General features: G+C 46.2%; 1 protein-coding gene across 3 annotated transcripts in view; it reads right to left on the bottom strand.

Moving 5' to 3' along the window:
- Window positions 1-17437, bottom strand: part of Mgst2 (microsomal glutathione S-transferase 2) — a 22036-nt gene extending 4599 nt beyond the window's left edge. The window contains exons 1-3 of one of the 3 annotated variants that reach the window (XM_031376002.1): window positions 17274-17437; window positions 13808-13907; window positions 441-511 (exon numbers count right to left, since the gene is read on the bottom strand). In XM_031376002.1, coding sequence (XP_031231862.1) covers window positions 441-511; window positions 13808-13907; window positions 17274-17331 — 229 coding nt within the window. In that variant the 5' untranslated portion in view covers window positions 17332-17437. Of the gene's footprint in view, window positions 1-440; window positions 512-12427; window positions 12500-13807; window positions 13908-15069; window positions 15162-17273 lie in introns of those variants that run through there. The other 2 variants (XM_031376003.1, XM_031376004.1) reach the window with 2 other exon arrangements.
- Window positions 17438-18218: the final 781 nt, after the last annotated feature.

Here is an 18218-nt window from a genome sequence, read left to right as displayed (position 1 = left end):
ATTTTTGAGACAGGGTTTCTCTGTGTAGCCCTTGCTGTCCTGGAACTCACTCTGTAAACCAGGCTGGCTTCGACCTCAGAAATCTGCCTGCCTCTGCCTCCCAAGTGCTGGGATTTAAGGTGTGCGCCACCACCACCCAGCAGTGCTTGCTTTTTGAGACACAGTTTCATGCTGCAGCCTTGCCTCTGTCTGACTCCTGGAGTCTCCGGTATTTACCTCTCTATATCCAACTGTTAGTGTTTGGTTTTATTTTTTAATTCTTGAACTAAATCACAATGAAACCATCTGAGCACACCTAAAATTTGGATGTATACAGGCATTGCTTCTTATAGTCAAAGTCATTTTCAGCATCAATAGCCATATGATCATCTATCTGCCCCTTAATTGTCTTTAAACACCACAGTTGTCTTTGGAATGAGTTGACATGTTCTTATAATTACCTTGATTGAAGTACCATCCAGCCATCCACAGTGTTACGATGAATGCAGAATAAAACTCCAAACAGTTTTGCCTATAGGGGAATAAATAAAGACAAAACTTAATTCATGAAGAAACACACACACTAGTGTATTGCTTTTTCCATCGGCAGGTAAGCTTTTTCCATCGGCAGGTGAGCGTTCCATCAATTCAGGCAAAAACAATACAAGAACTTACATCAGGAATGCAAAGGATACTTCCACTTAAAAAGAGTCTTTCAAAGTGAGATTCAGACATTGCTCAAACCACAGAGCCAGGCCAAGAATCATTCTCCCCAAATGGTCACTAGTGACCATGGCTTGATTTTCTAAGAGATGGACCTCCAGAGCCTAAAGAGATTTCCATACCTTATCCAAGCAACCCAAGAGGCTACTCAATTCACACTAAACATTTTTTCTTCTTAAAAGTTCTCACACCCATAGCTTTCCACTTGAGTCTTTAAATAATTCCCCTAAAAGTTTCTGAAGTAATGAAATGAACACATTTAATTCCCATTCTATGCAGTGGGAAGGTAACCAGTCGACTGACGTCCTTTTAAGAGCACTGACAGCTCTTGCAGAGGATCCGAGTTCAATCTTAAGCACCCATGAGTCTGTAACTCCAGTTCCAAGAGATCTGATCCTCTCTCCAGGTCTCTTGTATGCACCTGAGGCACAAGGGCTGCACAGATCTACATGCAGGCAAAACAATCGCAGTGAAAATTAAAATGAGTAGACAGTAGCATTCCGTTGCCTCTATTTGTGGGAAAGTCAGATGGAGATTTTGATAACTAGTTTAAGCATAAGGAAATAGTTCTCCAGGAGCTACAGTTAACTCAGTGCCAAGCAGAGAAGGGGAAGGTGAGGAGCAGGAGTGACCAGGCTAGCTCTAATTTATTAGCAGATACCTCAGCCAGAGAAGGCAGTCCTCTCAGTGCTCATCTGAGCCAAGCTAAGCAAGAATAATTTGTCATTTCTGAGCCTGGTGACACATATCTGTCATCTCAGCTATTTGGGGGATTGAGGCAAGCAATTTTTACATTTACTCCTTCCCTGCTATAGAGTTAGTTCAAGGCCTTCTTGAGCTACTTAATGAGACCTTGCCTCAAATTAAAAAAAAACAAAAAAAAAACAAAAAACAGAACTTCAGAAATGGGGCTGGGGTGGAGTGGAGCTGGAAGAGACCATTCAGCACTTGTAGAGGACCTGAACTCAGTTCCCACACCCAGTGGGCCACAACCACCTGTAACTCCATATCCAGGACACGCGGTGCCCTCTTCTGACCTCTGCAGGCCCGCATACACATGTGCACATACACACAGACACACACAGACACAAAAATAAAAATAATAATAAAATCTTCTTTAAGAGCTGGGATGTTTCTCAGTGTTGAGGTATTTTCCTAGGATGTGCAAGGTTCTACATTTAAACCTTGTCCTCAGTAGAAGTGAGGAAGGTGAACAATGGACAAATCCCACATTCACACAAAAGCCATGGCTGCTGCAGAATCCTGAAGCACACACAGAGAGTTCTAACCTCACCAACAAAACCAGGGAGGACCGTTTGCTCTCTAGGGCCCTGAAAAACAGGAAATGGGCAGTGCCGATATTGAAATGCTTCCTTCTCTCTCTCCCTTCTCCTCATTTCTTAAGGCCCAGAAGGGCCCAGTGGCCAGGAAGCTCTCCTCAGGAGCCTGGGCTCAGGCTCAGCTCTCTAGCACTCAGAGAAGTGACAAGAATGGTTTTCTCTGCTGCCCTGGCATGCCTCTGGCATGTGTTTGCCTGTGAAGGGTTTATAAGTTTCTAAGTAGCTATGATAGGTTAAGTGAAAAGATACTTCATATTTTCATAGGAAGAATAACGACAATTAGCTAAAATTAAGAACCCACTTCCCAGCATTTCCCTTTCCATAGAATCTTTTCCACAGTTAGGGCAATTTCTGGATCCTTTTTGGAAATATCACCCAACTGGCCCACCCTTTATTAGGTTTCATGGTACACCCTAAATTACTCTAGACATAAGGACTGAGTTTTTCCCACATCTCCTTATTCAAAATTAGCTGTGACGTTTTCAACACCTCGGAAGCATCATTCACAAAAGTCTATTTTCAGACTTTCCTTTGCGGTGAATTAATGACCTTGGTGTTGCATTTTGAGGAACAAAGAGATACTATACAGAGCCTCCTAGTCACACCCAGTTTCACTAGAGAAGAGCCTGCAAGCCCGGGGTCTCTTTGGGGGGGTCTGTCCACAGAGGCCGACACACTCGTGTGTTTTTGTACCCCTACATGAAAGAGGAAGGAAGTCTTCCGGGGGGGGGGGGGAGAAACAAGAACGGAAGGCTGGTGTGGGTCTTTCCAGGCAACTCAAGCTGGAGAACTCCTTGATGGAGAAAAGCCTGGTGTGGATCACCCTCGTGAAAGGCTTAGAGAGACTCCAGACCAGAAAGACAGTACCTCAGGTGACAAGGCTTCAATGGAGAGAGCCCTGAACCTTACCTCCCTCCATTGAACCCCCAAAGCAGCCCCGGTTAGTGCCGTGATGGAACATCATGACCAAAATCCACGGTAGGGAGGAAAGGGTTTATTCAGCTTATACTTCTACAGCACTATTCATCAATGAAGGAACCCAGGACAGGAACTCAAACAGGGCAGGAACCTGGAGGCAGGAGCTGATGCAGAGGCTATGGAGGACTGGTGCTGACTGGCCTGCTCAGCCTGCTCTCTTATAGGACTCTGGACTACAGCCCAGCGATAGCACCACTCACAATGGGCTGGACACGTCCCCATCCATCACCAACTGTAAGAAAATGCCATACAGCTGGATCTTGTGGAGGCATTTTCTCGATTGAGCTTCCTTCTCTTCAGATAACTCCAGCTTGGGTTGAGCTGACATAAAACTGGCCAGGACACCCAAGTCTGGACAATGCTCCAGACCTCAAGGACAATACCAAGTGCCCTGAGGCCAGCCAGCTGCTTGAAGCTGGGACTGTGTCACTGGGAACACCCCAACTCCCAGAAGTAATCAAAAAAATCTGAATGTTGTGCTAAGACACAGCGTGAACAGAGGGTAGTTAGAGGCCATTGATCAGGCAAGAATTGACTGTAGTTCCATGTATGCCCATGGAAAGGCAAAGCCTAGAGCATTAGGGCAGGTTACGTTGTATTTCTTCATCTTTATCCCCCAATAAATGGTTCCCTTGTCCTCCTGTTACAGGCAGGAGTCACTCCTGGACCCAACTAACTCCCTTTGCAGACATACCTCAAAGAGATGGCTCCTGGTGTTTAACTGCCGTCTTCCTTGTATATCTTTCATTTAGCCTAAGACCACTGCCTGTGGGATCTTTCCTCCTCAGTGAAACCTCTTAAGAAACAGCCTCAGAGACGAGTTCAGAGGTGTGTCTCCTAAGTGATTTCAAATCCAGTCCATTTATGATGACTAGCCATCACCTGCATCTTTGTCTGTTTCCCATTGCCATCTTTCAGGCATCGGAAATAATTCTCTGGCTGCCAGTTGGGCTTCTGCTATTTGTGGTTATCTACCTGGTAGCATTGCTTCACCTTGAAACATCTGGAGTCCTGGGCTGCCTGCTGGTTATCACCTCCTCCACCCCTCCATCCCATCGTGACCACACCCTCTCCCACCCCGGCACCTCTGAGCCCCTACAAGCTCCCACAGCATGATGATGTGGTGTGTCCAGTGATAACCACCACTGTAAACAGATACACTCAAATTAAGGGGACCAAATTCTGAAAACTCCTCCACTAAGCTAGCAACAGCTAATTGCTCTCACTAACAGGACAAACCAATATGGAAACAATTTTAGCATCCTTCTGGCCACTTTAAACAGCTACACTTTATATTCTCCTAAAATTGCTGTGGCAATTGACCTTCATGAACATAGTGATGATAACCTGTCAAATAGTCCCTCCCCTGTATATCCACCTGGGGGAGGGGGAGCAGGCTGTGTCTCGTCTCGTCACTTTCTGATCACAGCCCCAGCAGTGCAATAGCCCTGAGTTCTTTGCACACTGACACCCCATATAGAAATATGGGGGGAGGGGTCACTGTTGTAAGCAGATGTTACCAGGGGCTTGGAATTCCACACCAGGAAGAGTAAATGAAAAGCTCTTCACTAGGGAGCCAGTAGGGGGAGCAAGTGTCCCTGCTTGGCCTGCACATGAGATACCTAGAAGGTGGAACTTCAAGTTTGAAACCAGTACAGCCCTGATACACTGCCCTAGCTTGTCTGGTGCCAAAATGTTTTAGGAGACATGAGGCTTAAAGGAGAGAATGGTAAAAGCCTGAGAAAGCTGAAAACACTGGGTACTGTGGTGATCACCTATGCTCAGCGTTCCTCCACACTGTGGGGAGAAGCAGCGGCTTCAGCTTGTGCCTTGTCCAGGGTGACTCCAGTGAGTCAGCAGCCTTTGGCTCCATGTCTAATGCACATGCAAAGGGAAGTAGCCCCAGATCCATCCAAAGACACCACCAGCCGTCCAACACCGCCCATTCGCACAGACTGAAAGCAAATCCATCCCCACAAGTACAAAGGGAAAACTTCTATCAAACTAGAGTATGGGCATATGGGGGGGAAGGGATGGTCATTGTTGTAAGCAGATGTCACCAGGGGCCTGTAATTCCACACCAGGAAGAGCCAAACCATATTATAAAACACAGGCCTAAGACTTGTCAGTCACAGTGGACCACTGAAAAATGTAACCCTCTCTCCTGGAGCCCTACCACTGCTAGGACCGTAGCTCCAACCAGCAGTCATCCAACTATCCACTATGTGCATCTAGGGACCCACAAGCTAAGAACTCCAGCCGTTTCCTGGACTTCAGCTAGGTGTGATCCCTATTGCATCAGACAGTCCATGCCCATTCCAACTCCAGTTGTGTATCACGTCCACTGCCCTACACCTCTGGGGCTCAGCCCTGTGACCCCCTGGGGTACAACTTCCATTGTGTTAAACCTCTGAGAATTTGGGACACTCAACTAGAAAACAATACTGTATGTGTTATAGATCACACAGAACCAAAAAGATAGGATTCTAAGAATGAATATGAATTGAAGCTGCCACATTGCCATCCCCTCTCTGTGGGCTACTTAGACTCGGGAGCAGCTCATTGCAAGTCGTAAGGGACAGGGAAGAGTACATTTTGATAACAAATAGTCCAGTGAAAACAGATAACAGATACAGATTAACAGGAAGGTTAGGGTTAAAACAATAAAGTCAAGAACGCCAAGGAAGATAAATAAGAGGGCCAGCAACTACGAGACAACCAAGTAGATAAGGAGAGAGGGAGGCCAGAGCTCAGAGCTCTGAGCTGGTGTCAGTAGGCCAGCTAGCTTCCCTGAGGCCCCAACCCCACTCTCTTCTTTGGAGAATATATGCAAGGCGTGGTTGCCCTGTCATATGACAAACACTCTACTATTAGGTAAGAAGGGCTCCTAACCAGCAACATCCACCTAGTCTACAAAGGAGACAAGCCCAGATCACACCATACCAGAGACAGCAGCCCACCCTGAGGGAGAAGGAAGACTGCAGATTCATCTAGGCAGCTGTGATACAAGCCGCTCATATAAATATGGGAACAATGAAAGCATAGTTTAGTTAACAGCCATCAAGACACCTGCAAGGCCGTGGTTAGCGGGCTAAGGGCCATCAGACAGTCAAGGTCGGCAGCTAATAAGTAGTAAGTCAGAGACAGAGGAATCCCGGGAGGGCTTCCACCACCATTGACTGGGTGGGCAGTGAGCAAACAACATTAGCATCTCCCTCTTTTCGTCAGGGGGCATGCATAGAGTTTGTTGGAATAGGTGTGTCACTGTGGGCATGGGCTTTAAGAGCCTCATCCTAGCTACCCGGAAGCCAGTATTCTGCTGATAGCATTCAGATGAAGATGTAGAACTCTCAGCTCTGTCTGTACCATGCCTGCCTGGATGCTGCCATGTTCCCACCTTGATGGTAATGGACCGAACCTCTGAACCTGTAAGCCAGCCCCAATTAAATATTGTCCTCATAATAGTTACCTTGATCCTGGTGTCAGTTCACAGCAATAAAACCTTAGCACAATTGTCATGAACTTTAACCTTCTGGAACTTCAAGACCCAATAAATCCTTTCTTCTATACATTGCCTTGATTATGGTGTCTTATCACAGCAATAGAACAGTAACTAAGATACCCTAAGTCCCTGAGTCATGCACACTTGGACCAAGAAAGGTCCTGCCATTCTCAAAAACTCATTACTCAGGGTGACCTCGGACATGAAATTTTCTCAGCATATCTTCTCGTTAGTAGACTCCTGAACATACAACGTGAACGTCTGCATGTAACAACCTCATTCCGAAAGCTGGAAAGGGGGACATTCTCAAAGCTGGCCAGCCTTTGAACCTTCCTAACCCTGTGTTCATTGTAGGTAGGACAGCTTTTAAACATAAAAACAGGCCAGGCATTTCAATGAGGCTTTTAAAGAGCTTTCCTCCCGCCTCCGTTTTTTTGCTGATTCACTCTGACCCAGCCTCTGCAAATTCACAGGTGTCATGGCCTGGTTCATGAACTTTGGGAAGCAAGAAGTCCTGTGGATTATGACTCTTATCAGAAGGGTCAGAGCGACCGCTTAGCGTGCTCAGAGAAGGTCTCTGTGTGAGAAAAGGGTTGCAGGAGTCCATGTCTAAATTGCTCCATATAGGACAGGTTATATGGTGATCCAGAACTGGAGTCCCAGCATTCTCAAAGCTGAAGCAGGAATTCCAGGCCACCCTGAGCTACAGAGGGACTTTGGCCAGTCATGCATGGTGAGCAGGACTCTGGCCCGCCTTGCCCTTGTCTCCCATGCCCTCTGCCCTGACTAAAAAACAAAAACAACAACAACAACAACAAAAACAAACATTAGATTACATTCGTAAAGCTAACCACCAAGATCCATTCCCCTTATGTGGCCACTTCCTCCTCCTGAGGCCAACTACCAAGGTCCAGCCATCAAAATATTAAAGTCCGGCAATCAAAAGCCCCCTTTGGCTCACCTAATTAACATTCCCAATTAAAGTTAAGCACCTCATCCTAGCACAGGGGTTCCCTCTTTAGCTTTATAAACTGTCATTTTCCCATGTGCCATGCCTGTCTCCTCTCTATCCAGAGGCAGTCCCTTTGTCACACTCTGGGACAAATACTCTTTCCCCTTCTCTCTGTTCCCCTCTTCCTCTGTCCCCTGTCCTTGCCTCTTATTCCCTGCCCTCTGTCCCTCGGGGGAGAATAAATTCCCTTGTGCTGAGAACTTGGTCTTGGGGGTCCTCAACCAATACCAATCCTAACAATGAGGACCTCAAAACTAAGCATTAATTATTTAATTGACTTAATTGTTCCTTGTTGGGTAAGTCACCTGTTGGAGCCAGCAGGAGGTGTACCCTGGTGGTAGCAGGGCCTGATTCTAACCACTACACAAGCAAGATGAACATGAGAAGAGCTACCACCTCCAGCTCTCCTCCAGGTTCCTCTGCCTGTCACTGACCTCACCACCAAATCGTTCATGAACTTGGGCATACTCTTTATCCAACTCAATGGATAAAGGGCATACAGTGCTTCCAGCTAATGGAAGCTGGGTGGTAAGCTGTGGGGCAGTGGACCATGCTAGGGACCATGGTAAGGTCAAGTGGATTCAGAAACCCCAGTACCCTCATACCTGAGGACGGTAGGTGTTTCACCAGTCACATGACTTCGGCACCCTATGAAGAGGACCATAATGTAGGGGCAGCACCCAGAGCCCCTCCACATCCATATGAAGCATCCCTAACATCTCAGACCAAGCCAATAGAAAGCATCTGCTTTTAGACTCCAACCCACTCCAAAATGTATATAAGACCCTGTCCACAAGGAATAAAGGCACACAGAGAGTCATTTCAGCAAAGATTGTCTGCAAGCCTCTGTCAGATAAGAGCTGTAACACCGCCGAGGAAGAAAGTTCTCTATGGAAGCTTCCGCCACCGGAAGCTGCTCCAGCCTACTGTGTTCACTTCTGGCTTGGCAGCCTGAACCTTGGCTCCTAGCAACCTCTGTGGATTCCTCCTCCCTGCTCACCGGCCCACTGCATAACATAGCACAGCTCCAGAGCAGAAGCGGCCTAAGAAGATGGACTCCCCCGCCCTTCTTGAAAGCTCAACTCTTTGGCCGCTCTGGCTAGGTCAGAGCTCTGCAGATCTCCACAGAAAATGCCCAGTACACAGACCAGCGGTAAGCTTCCTTAGAAATGCTCAGGCCAGAGAGATTGCTCTTTGGATAAGAGTATACGAGCACAAGGACCCGCGTTCAGATCCCTGCACCCGTGTTGAAAGCCTGCTGTGGCTGTGTGTGTACTTTAATCTTTAGCACTATGAAGGCCAGAGACGGGATCTACACACACTCACACACATACACACACACATACTCACACACACACCGCACACACTCACACACATACACACACACTCACACACATACACATACTCACACCACACACATACTCACATACATACACAGACACAGACACACTCACACACATACACACACCACACATACACACATACACACACACCACACATACACACATACACACCACACACACACACACTCACACATGCACACACATACACACACCACACACACACATGCACACTCATACACATACACCACACACACATACATACACATACACACACACACTCACACACATACACAAGCACTCACACACACACTCATACCCATACACACACACACACTCACACACATACACAAGCACTCACACACACACTCATACCCATACACATACACACACCACACACAAACATAGATACACGCTCACACACATACACACACCACACACACTCACACATACACACACATACACTCACATACATGCACACTCACACACACCACACACACAGGCACACACACATATTGTACACCACATACACATATAGAGCAGGACATTAATGTCTTCCTCTGCCCCTGAGATCACACACATATACGCAGAGCAGAACTCCGATGTCCTCTTCTGCCGCCATGGGTACATATTATACATCATATAACAGAGAGAGAGAGAGAGAGAGAGAGAGAGAGAGAGAGGATACTCTTTCTGTCCCCTTCTCTTCTCTTCCTCCCTCCATCTCTTCCTCCCTCACATACTACAAAATGTAATGGCCTGAATCATTGTAAAGCTACAGAACATTTTAAAACTCCTCTCTTTGTGAATTTACCTTTATTTTTTTTTAGGGGTTTGAACATGAATTAGGATCATTTGTTTTCATTTATAAAATTTCAGGCTTCAAATTTTAAATGTGTGTGAAGAGTTAACGACCACCATTCAGCTTACCAGATGACTGCCCCAGCCTGCTGCAAGAGGTGGGTGCCTCGGCTGGGCTTAGAGGACCATGATGCTGGTGAGGTGTGATTCTACTCAGAGACTGGCTGAGCAGTGACTCTGGCCCTGCTGCGGGCTGTGCAGCAGAGAGAAGAGTGGGGGAGGCAGTGTGTGTGTGAAAGTCAAGAATGGCTAAAGGGATTCGATGCTTCGGCAGGGACAGGGAGAAGACAAAGGCCATCCCTTCCTCAGAATTGAGGAAGCCAGTGTGGGAGAGACAGTGAAAAGCCTGCAAAGACCTTCTGGCCCCTCCCATAAAGCCTACACACCATAATCCTGACAAAAGGAATCAGAATTAGCCAGATTTGTCCTAAACCTTAGAATTGAAGGCAAGAACTTGACTCGTGCTATAGAACATTCAAGAAGAAACACAGGGAGTGGGGCAGGACTGCCCCCCTCTCCCCTCCAAAGGAGGCAGGGGAGCTGCCACTGAACCAGCCAGGTTCACTTGGCTCTAAATCCACCTTGACATTATGACAGTATTCTTTTATTTTATTATTTTAATGTTTCGTCTCTTCCACTGTGGTTAAGCAAACAAATTGGGTTCTGGCAAATGAGTTGAACGTGGGTACTTAGTTTATAAACAACCACTTCAGAGAAATATTTAGAATGGGATCCAGCTTATTTCTAGGATAAAAGGAATCTGGTTATAGAAGGGGAGGGAGGAAACAGTGACTCAAATATGTGAGAACTGTGAGAAGGAAGATAGAACCAACAAGACGGGGCCTCAGATATGACCTGCTAGAAGCCTCATCCCTCCCAAGCAGAAGTCCTTGGTTCAATCGGGCCAAAATGAACCTACCGCTACCCCGCCCTCAGGCCAAAATGAACCGACCGTTGGCCCTGCCTTAGCCTCACACTTGCTGCCTCCTAGTCTTCTATGCAGCAGTTGTGGGCTTGGTTGTTCAGGGACTGTTCAGTCCCTCTTGTGATTTTCTTCTATTCGGGGGAGGAGTTATGGTGCTGAACGCAAGGCACTCTGTACTCAAGGCATTCATTCTAGCACTGAGCTCTGTCCCCAGCTCTGGGTTACAGGGTCTCACCTGGCCTTGTTTACCTCAGCCAACCTAGCTCAGATAACATGTGGCCACGCTCCCTCTTGGACTCTCACGAGGGGTTTCCAGAGCACAAACCTCGCCGTGCAAATGTGACTGGTGTTGACCAGTCTTCCTTGGCAGTATATGCCACAGGACTCTTGGTTTGTTCACTGACACAGCCAAGCCATCGTATATGGAGATGATCATACATATTTAACGTACTTAATGGTTTTGTTTTTTACTTAATGTGTGATAATGAAAGACAAAGTTCAAAATAAATAATAACTTGAACATGAAGACTATAAGGGCTTGGGAAATTGAAATAGGTAGGACTTAACTTGTGTGCTTTGATATTATTAAAATTTGCTAAGTATTATTTAAACAAGAATGATGCTAGAGAATTTTTTAAGCGATTAATGAAATTCTCAAATGGAAAAGAACAAATCGTACCTGTGAGACCCAAAGACATAATGGTTTGACATCACTGACAACAGCCATGGAAGAGCAGGGGGCACAATAAGCTCGTGGAGCTGAAACAATGGTCAGCGAAAATCCTTCGGCTGGTAAAGAGTAGGCAGTGGGGAAATTCTCCAAGAAAACCAAAGCCCCCAAATACCAGAACTGGAAATAAAGGAAACTAAAAGACCAGCTCAAGAGCAACTAGCACATTTCAAAAAAAGAATGGGGAGCTGAGGAGGCGGCTCAGAGGTTGAGAGCACTAGCTGTTCTTCCAGAGGACCCAGGTTCAATTCCCAGCAACCACACAGCAGCTTGCAACTATCTTTATCTCCAGTTCCAGGGCATCTGATATCCTCACACCAACATATATAAAATAAAGTTAAATTAAGAGGTTTCTGTTTTTTTTTTTAAAGGGGGGGTTGGTGAGATGGCTCAGAGGGTAAGAGCACTAACTGCTCTTCTGAAGGTTCTGAGTTCAAATCCCAGCAACCACATGGTGGCTCAAAACCACCTGTAATGAGATCTGATGCCCTCTTCTGGTGCGTCTGAAGACAGCTACAGTGTACTTACATATATAATAAATAAATCTTTGGGTCAGAGCAAACAGAGGTCCTAAAAATTCAATTCCCAACAACCACATGAAAGCTCACAACCTTATGTTCAGCTACAATATACCCATATACATAAAATAAATAAATTAATTAAAAACAAAAAAGGACAGGATCATGAAGGAGAAATGAGGGAGAATATTTGTTTAATCTCCCGGGACAGCAGGACTTGAGTTTCTGGACCATTAGGAGGCCTGCTCTGGGATTCAGCATGATGTAATGCAGGAGAGATCTATGGGGCACAGAGCACCCCAGAGCCTCTCACAGTTCCCCTACCACATGGCAAGGTCTAGAAGACAAATGTCAACAGCATCCAAAGACACTAGAGAGCGATGGGACAATTGTCTCATGATTCTGAACGGATAAGATTTTTCATATGGAAATACAAATGCCTCACCAGGTCATCAGCAAGGTCAGGCTGTGATGGGCTGTGCTGTATTTAAACAGGATAAATCCCCAAATTCTACACACCTGAGCTCCTCTCAGGAGGCATTCAGACAGGTTTCCTAGAGAGGATCTGGAAAGTTCCCCCATAGGCCGCTATGTGATTCAGAGGTGGTGTGTAAAGCATCACCCATGCGATGTGTTTATTTAGTCACAATGGTACAAACACTGGCTTGAGGTTTAACATGTAACATAAAGATCCAATTGCAAGACTACAAAGAGAGAAGAGTGACGTTCTTTCACAAAAGGATCTCTTACTAGCAAGGCTTAAAATCGTTTACCAATAAAGCAGCGGTGAGATCACAGTGTTTAGAAATACAAAAGTTATCAAAATGGACGCCAGTGTCTAGGCGGGGGACAGGAGGGGGTGTGAGGGGCAAGCACGAAAGACAGTGACTTGTAAAGACTTGTCGTTCCACTTTGTTTCCAGGCTGTGCCCTTGTATTACCCGGATAAAATAAAGGTTTCCTTCTAGGTGTCAAACACGTTGGCATCAAACCAATACTTGCTACTTGACATGCCAAAATCTGAAGACGAGGCTCGGAGAAGGATGACTTCTCCTTGTATGGTTTGATGTTTCTTAAATTTGTGTTGAATCCTGTCAGTGCCATTCCCTATACACTCTGAAGCCGAGGGAAAGAATGGCCTATAAAATCCCTCAGGAAGCAAGAGGCTATCAAGAGACCACGTTGTCAGCATAACCAAAACTGAATTCGAGGTGTAATTTTTGTTTTAGGAGTCAAAATGAGACAAGAACTATACAAGGAAAAATATAGGTGAACCTTACTCCTGAACATAAAAGAAAAACCCTAAAAACTAACAAAAGAGCCCACTGACCAATGGGTATTGATAATGGTGATAGTTTCCAAAGCACTGGACCTTGGGGGTGAAATATAAAGGTCACTCTAATATCTACAGGCCTGTGCACGGTGTCTGTGACAGAAAGGTTCAGTGTGTGTCTGAAAAGGCAGGAAACACAGGATGATCAGAGACTCTGAGAACTCGGGACTCGGGACATCTCATCCTTACATGCTTCAGGTTCTGGGAAATGGTTCTTGGAAAAATTAACAGCCAAAGAAAAGAAAGTATGACATCGTTAGCTCCACCCGACTCTACTGAGCCTTCATGAGGGCTAGAGAGGTCTCTGTGATCAGCCACCATGCTTAAGAGACTAGGATACTCTTCTTCCAAAGCTATAGTGTTTTGGGCAAATAGACCCTATTAGATCTGACCTAAAATTGGGTAAGCATCACTCATGCGATTTTTATGATAGTGGAGCCTAAGGATGAGGCAGAGTGACTTTGTGGCTGGTAACTGAAAAAATGAATTTAGGGCCTTCTGTATTATGCTTTTGCCTAGTCAGACTCTGTCTGTGGAAGGCCTGCCTGTGTGAATAGCATTACTTACTGTGCACGAAATATTCTCTCAAACTCCAGAGGGCCTGTGACGGCTGGGGGTGCAATCTTGTGTTTTTTTCTTACTAGTCCGACCCGAAAAGCAAAATAACCTGCAAGGGAAAGGCATGTTGTGTTACAGTCTAGCACATCAATGGTCACCAGTGAAGTGTGAGTACAGTTAGGTATCAGGGCTACGTACTAGAAATCATCAAATTAGGCCGGGCGGTGGTGGCGCATGCCTTTAATCCCGGCACTTGGGAGGCAGAGGCAGGTGGATTTCTGAGTTCGAGGCCAGCCTGGTCTACAGAGTGAGTTCCAGGACAGCCAGAGCTATACAGAGAAACCCTGTCTTGAAAAACCAAAAAAAAAAAAAAAAAAAAAAAAAAAAAAAAAAAAAAAAAAAAAAAAAAAAAAAAAAGAAAAGAAAAAGAAAAGAAAAGAAATCATCAAATTAGAACAGACTGGCCAGCGAGCCCCAGGGATCTATCTGTCTCTGTCTCTCTAGCACTGGGATTGCAGGCCTGCACCACCATGTACAGTTTGGGGGAGCGAGGTCATTGTTGTTGTTGTTTTGTTTGTTTTATTTTGTTTTAGTTTGAGTTCTGGGAATCGAACTCAAGGCCTTGCGTTTACAAAGCAAGTTCTTTACCCCCTGAGTTATCTCCCAGCTCCCTCATCTCCTTCTTACTTCATAATTACCTCCTGGCGTCTGCCATTTCCCTCCCGACTCTCTCCCCCAGTTTCATGTCCTTGGTTGTTACTTCAAACATGCTTTGTCTCACTTTAATATCTCAGCATCCACTTCTGAAGAACTGCTGTCTTAAGAGGAATAGCTTGCTCTTGTAAAATCCCACACCGAGTTTGTGGCTTCAGTCTCTCCTCTGTGAGTATTCAGGGAGATGTTTGTTTCCAGAAGCAGCACACTTGCCCTTTGACAGGAAGTTAGTCAGAACTGAGCCTGACTTAGGAATCTCCCCAGCAGGTCCCTCCCTTTCCCTCTGGCTCCCTGTTAGCTGTTGCTTAGGAGTTAAGCAGCAGAAGGAAACCTGCTAAGTATGAAATGCTTAGGACTGAAGTGATCTGAAAGAGAGGAATGGGTACTGTCCAACCCTCCACTACACCCTTGCTGGGCAAAATAACTGTGGACAAGCCAGTAGCTCACAGGACCAACTGGAGCCAAAAGAAGGGGGCCCTGTCTATTATGGAGAAATTGGAACTTGGCCTTTCTGGTTCCCAATATTCCCCCCCAGCACTCCCTCCCCGTACTGTTACCATTTCTCCTAATTTGCTTCATAGCCCTGGAGGAAACACCTAGGGATGGAAATAATGAAGGCTGAGTGCTCCTGGATTGACCAATGCGCAGTAGCACAGAACACGGGGCTTCTGAAGGGCTTCTGAATGAGTAACATTCTAAGAGTTCAGTTGCTAAGTCTTCGGGCTGCAGCCAGTACGCACCTGTCTGCTACACCAGCCAATGTATGGACCTAGCTCAGGGAATGTGACAGGTGTGGGAGCATCCGCAATGGGAAGGAACACTTGGGCTTGGTGTCAGGTTCTGGAGTAAAAGCCCCCAATCTATACTCTGAGCTCAGTACTTCAGGAAGAACACAGCTGCAGATGGCACGTTGTAATTGTGGACTAGCTCTTCCATCCCTTCTGTGGAAAGACTGATTTCTCTTATCTTTCCTCTTTCCTGGGGCTGGGGGATGCTTGTGAGCTAGAGACAGTAAAACGGGAGGTACTTCCTCCACCACTGAGGACCGCTCAGTCACAGAACTTTCCCCGGAGAAGCCACTTCTCTATTTGGCAGCTTCTCTCTGCAGATAAGAAGTTTAGAGCAAAAGCAGTGGTAAGGACCTATTCTGGGCCAGTCACCATGGAGGTGCTTCCTACTCAGGATCCTGTTTAACTTTCTGTGCTGAGAACACGGACAAAGCAGAATATCCTGGTCTGGAGCCGTCAGCTTCCGGCAGGCTGGACTACACAGGTCCAGGTGTACTTCCGGAAAGCTGGACCACACTGATCCCGGGCGGGTCTGTTTTAAAAGCCTGAGCTGTTTGTATCTTGGCACAAAGTGTCCTAATTCTGCGAACAACAAATCTGCGAACAACAAACTTGCGTGGAAGTGGCCAAACAGTATCTCTCCATCTCTTTGCCTCTGTCTCTCTCTGTAATCCACCCCCAATAATTAAACTTTTTTTTTTTTCTACCACAAACATCATTTTTCTGGTCCCTTCTCTTCCTGGTCTCTTCTTCCGTCACCATAGAACTGCCTCACTTCTGGTCCTAGTACACAGTGTTCTCAGCATGAGCCAGCACACAAAAGGCTCTCTGTGGGGAGAGAGCCTCTGTGGGAAGGGACATGTAGCCCTTGTCCCTGCCTGCTCTGCAACTGCAAGACCAGGGCACACTGTTCTCTTAGACCCAAATTCTTCCAGGACTGGTAGCAAATTCCTTCTCTATGCCACAAAAGCTGATAAACAAAACATGTACTTGAAAGTTTAAGATTTTCCCTTATCCACAAAGCAGACTGGCTAGGCCAGCCACTGGGTGAGTGTAAAGATCCTGCTCTCTCTATCACTAGGCAGAGCAGCCATTTGCTTCCGGCAGTGTGCAGCCTGCACTGCTCCCGGCTTTCAGCCCAGGTAACCGGAAGACGCACCCCAGAAAGAATAAACAGGCATTCTTGCTAAGAAATTCTGTTCACTAAGCATGTAAGGAAGATAGCATGAGTTGAGTTAACTTTGCTCCTGGGATGCGGAGCCTCCATTTATCCTGGCAGAGGTGGATGTGGAGTCATCCTAGTGGAGAAATCTGGTAATGTTTAGAATTCGTTACTTAATCTAAACTGCATAGTTCTGCAGAACTTTACCCTGGTGATCATATCTGCCATGGGCAGTTTTTCATAAAAACAAAACGAAACAAAAATGCCAAATGTTTACAACCAACTTTAGAAACGAGGATAGTCTCCTGGTGCTCATGCCTCATGGCTATCTGTGCTCTCCATTTTCATGTGCCAGCCCTGCCTGGATTCCTGGTGCTGCCTGCCTGCACTGAGATATGAACTGTCACCACAAATGATACATAGTCACTGGGCTCTGAGGCCCACCACATCCCAGAGAGAACTAATCTTTGGAACATTCCCAAATTCTACCCATCTCAGGGAAGGAGCAGGCAGGCCACCCTGAGCAATCTCTGCTGGGCACCCAGGACTACCAACAAAATGCAGCCATGGAACCCAAACACTGAAGCAATCCTGCCCGCCACCTCCCACCCCACCTCTTCTCTCTCTCACACACACAGACACACACGCACACACACACACATGCACACACAGAAAGACATACACACAGACAGACACACACACATGCACTCACTCACACCCATGCACACACACATGCACACACACACAGACACACACACATGCACTCACTCACACACACACAGACACACAGACACAGCTCCCGTGTTCTTACTTTGCTGGAAGGCAGAGAGGAGGGAAACTGCAGCCAGCAGGCTTGAATTCCCCACCATCTTTCTTTTCACTCTCTGATCTCTTTCACTGAACTGCTTGTAGGAAGCCACTTAAGAGCACGGGCACTTTAGGACCCTGACGGGCTGATCTTCTCCCTTATAAAGGCAACAGAGTTGAATCAACAAAGTTGGGAAAGAAAAAAAAAAAAGAGCAGGATTCAAGGTTGAGTAACAACCTTTGCACTGAAACAGAAAACCACAAACACAGGCAAGGCTGGGCTGCTGGCACAGATCCATGTCTGTTCCTTTGTGAACATACCCCAGGCAAACACCCTACACAGACACACAGTTTATACATACACCCTACACACACATACACACACACACACACACACAAACACACACACGTTTGCATACACCAGCTCACACACACATACACACACACACACACACACACACACACACACACACACACCAGCTCACCCTTCAGTGAGCCTTCCAGCCTCAGAGCCTCAGAGCCTCAGCTACTCTATTTTCTCTGCTTCTTCACCAGCAGTTTAGCCCTTTATTGTCCCCAACACTCTCCCCAAACCCTTCCTGAGATCTCTCTAATCCCTTGTGTTAGTGTGAATTTTGTAATCCCATGGAGACTTCTCTATGCTAATTTAATATCTCTACTAAGATGACTTGATTCACCTAGTAAATTGAAGATCTAGGATTCAAGTGTTCTTGTGTACACATGTACACACACACACACACACACACACACACACACACTGACTCCATATTGACCCCCTTAGGCTGCCTACTGAGTTACTGTCTTTCTTTTGAACAAATCTTGAAACACACACACACACACACACACACTGATATCTCCCAATTCCTCAACTCCAGCTCCTTAGAGACAAATTAAAAATAAACAAAAGCCTGAAGCCTTATGCATTGCT

The sequence above is a fragment of the Mastomys coucha genome, unplaced genomic scaffold, assembly GCF_008632895.1.
Source record: "Mastomys coucha isolate ucsf_1 unplaced genomic scaffold, UCSF_Mcou_1 pScaffold16, whole genome shotgun sequence".
In the NCBI taxonomy this organism is placed as follows: Eukaryota; Metazoa; Chordata; class Mammalia; order Rodentia; family Muridae; genus Mastomys; species Mastomys coucha.
The sequence above is the reverse complement of the archived record's forward strand: the minus strand, read 5'-3'. Positions and strand labels throughout refer to the sequence as shown.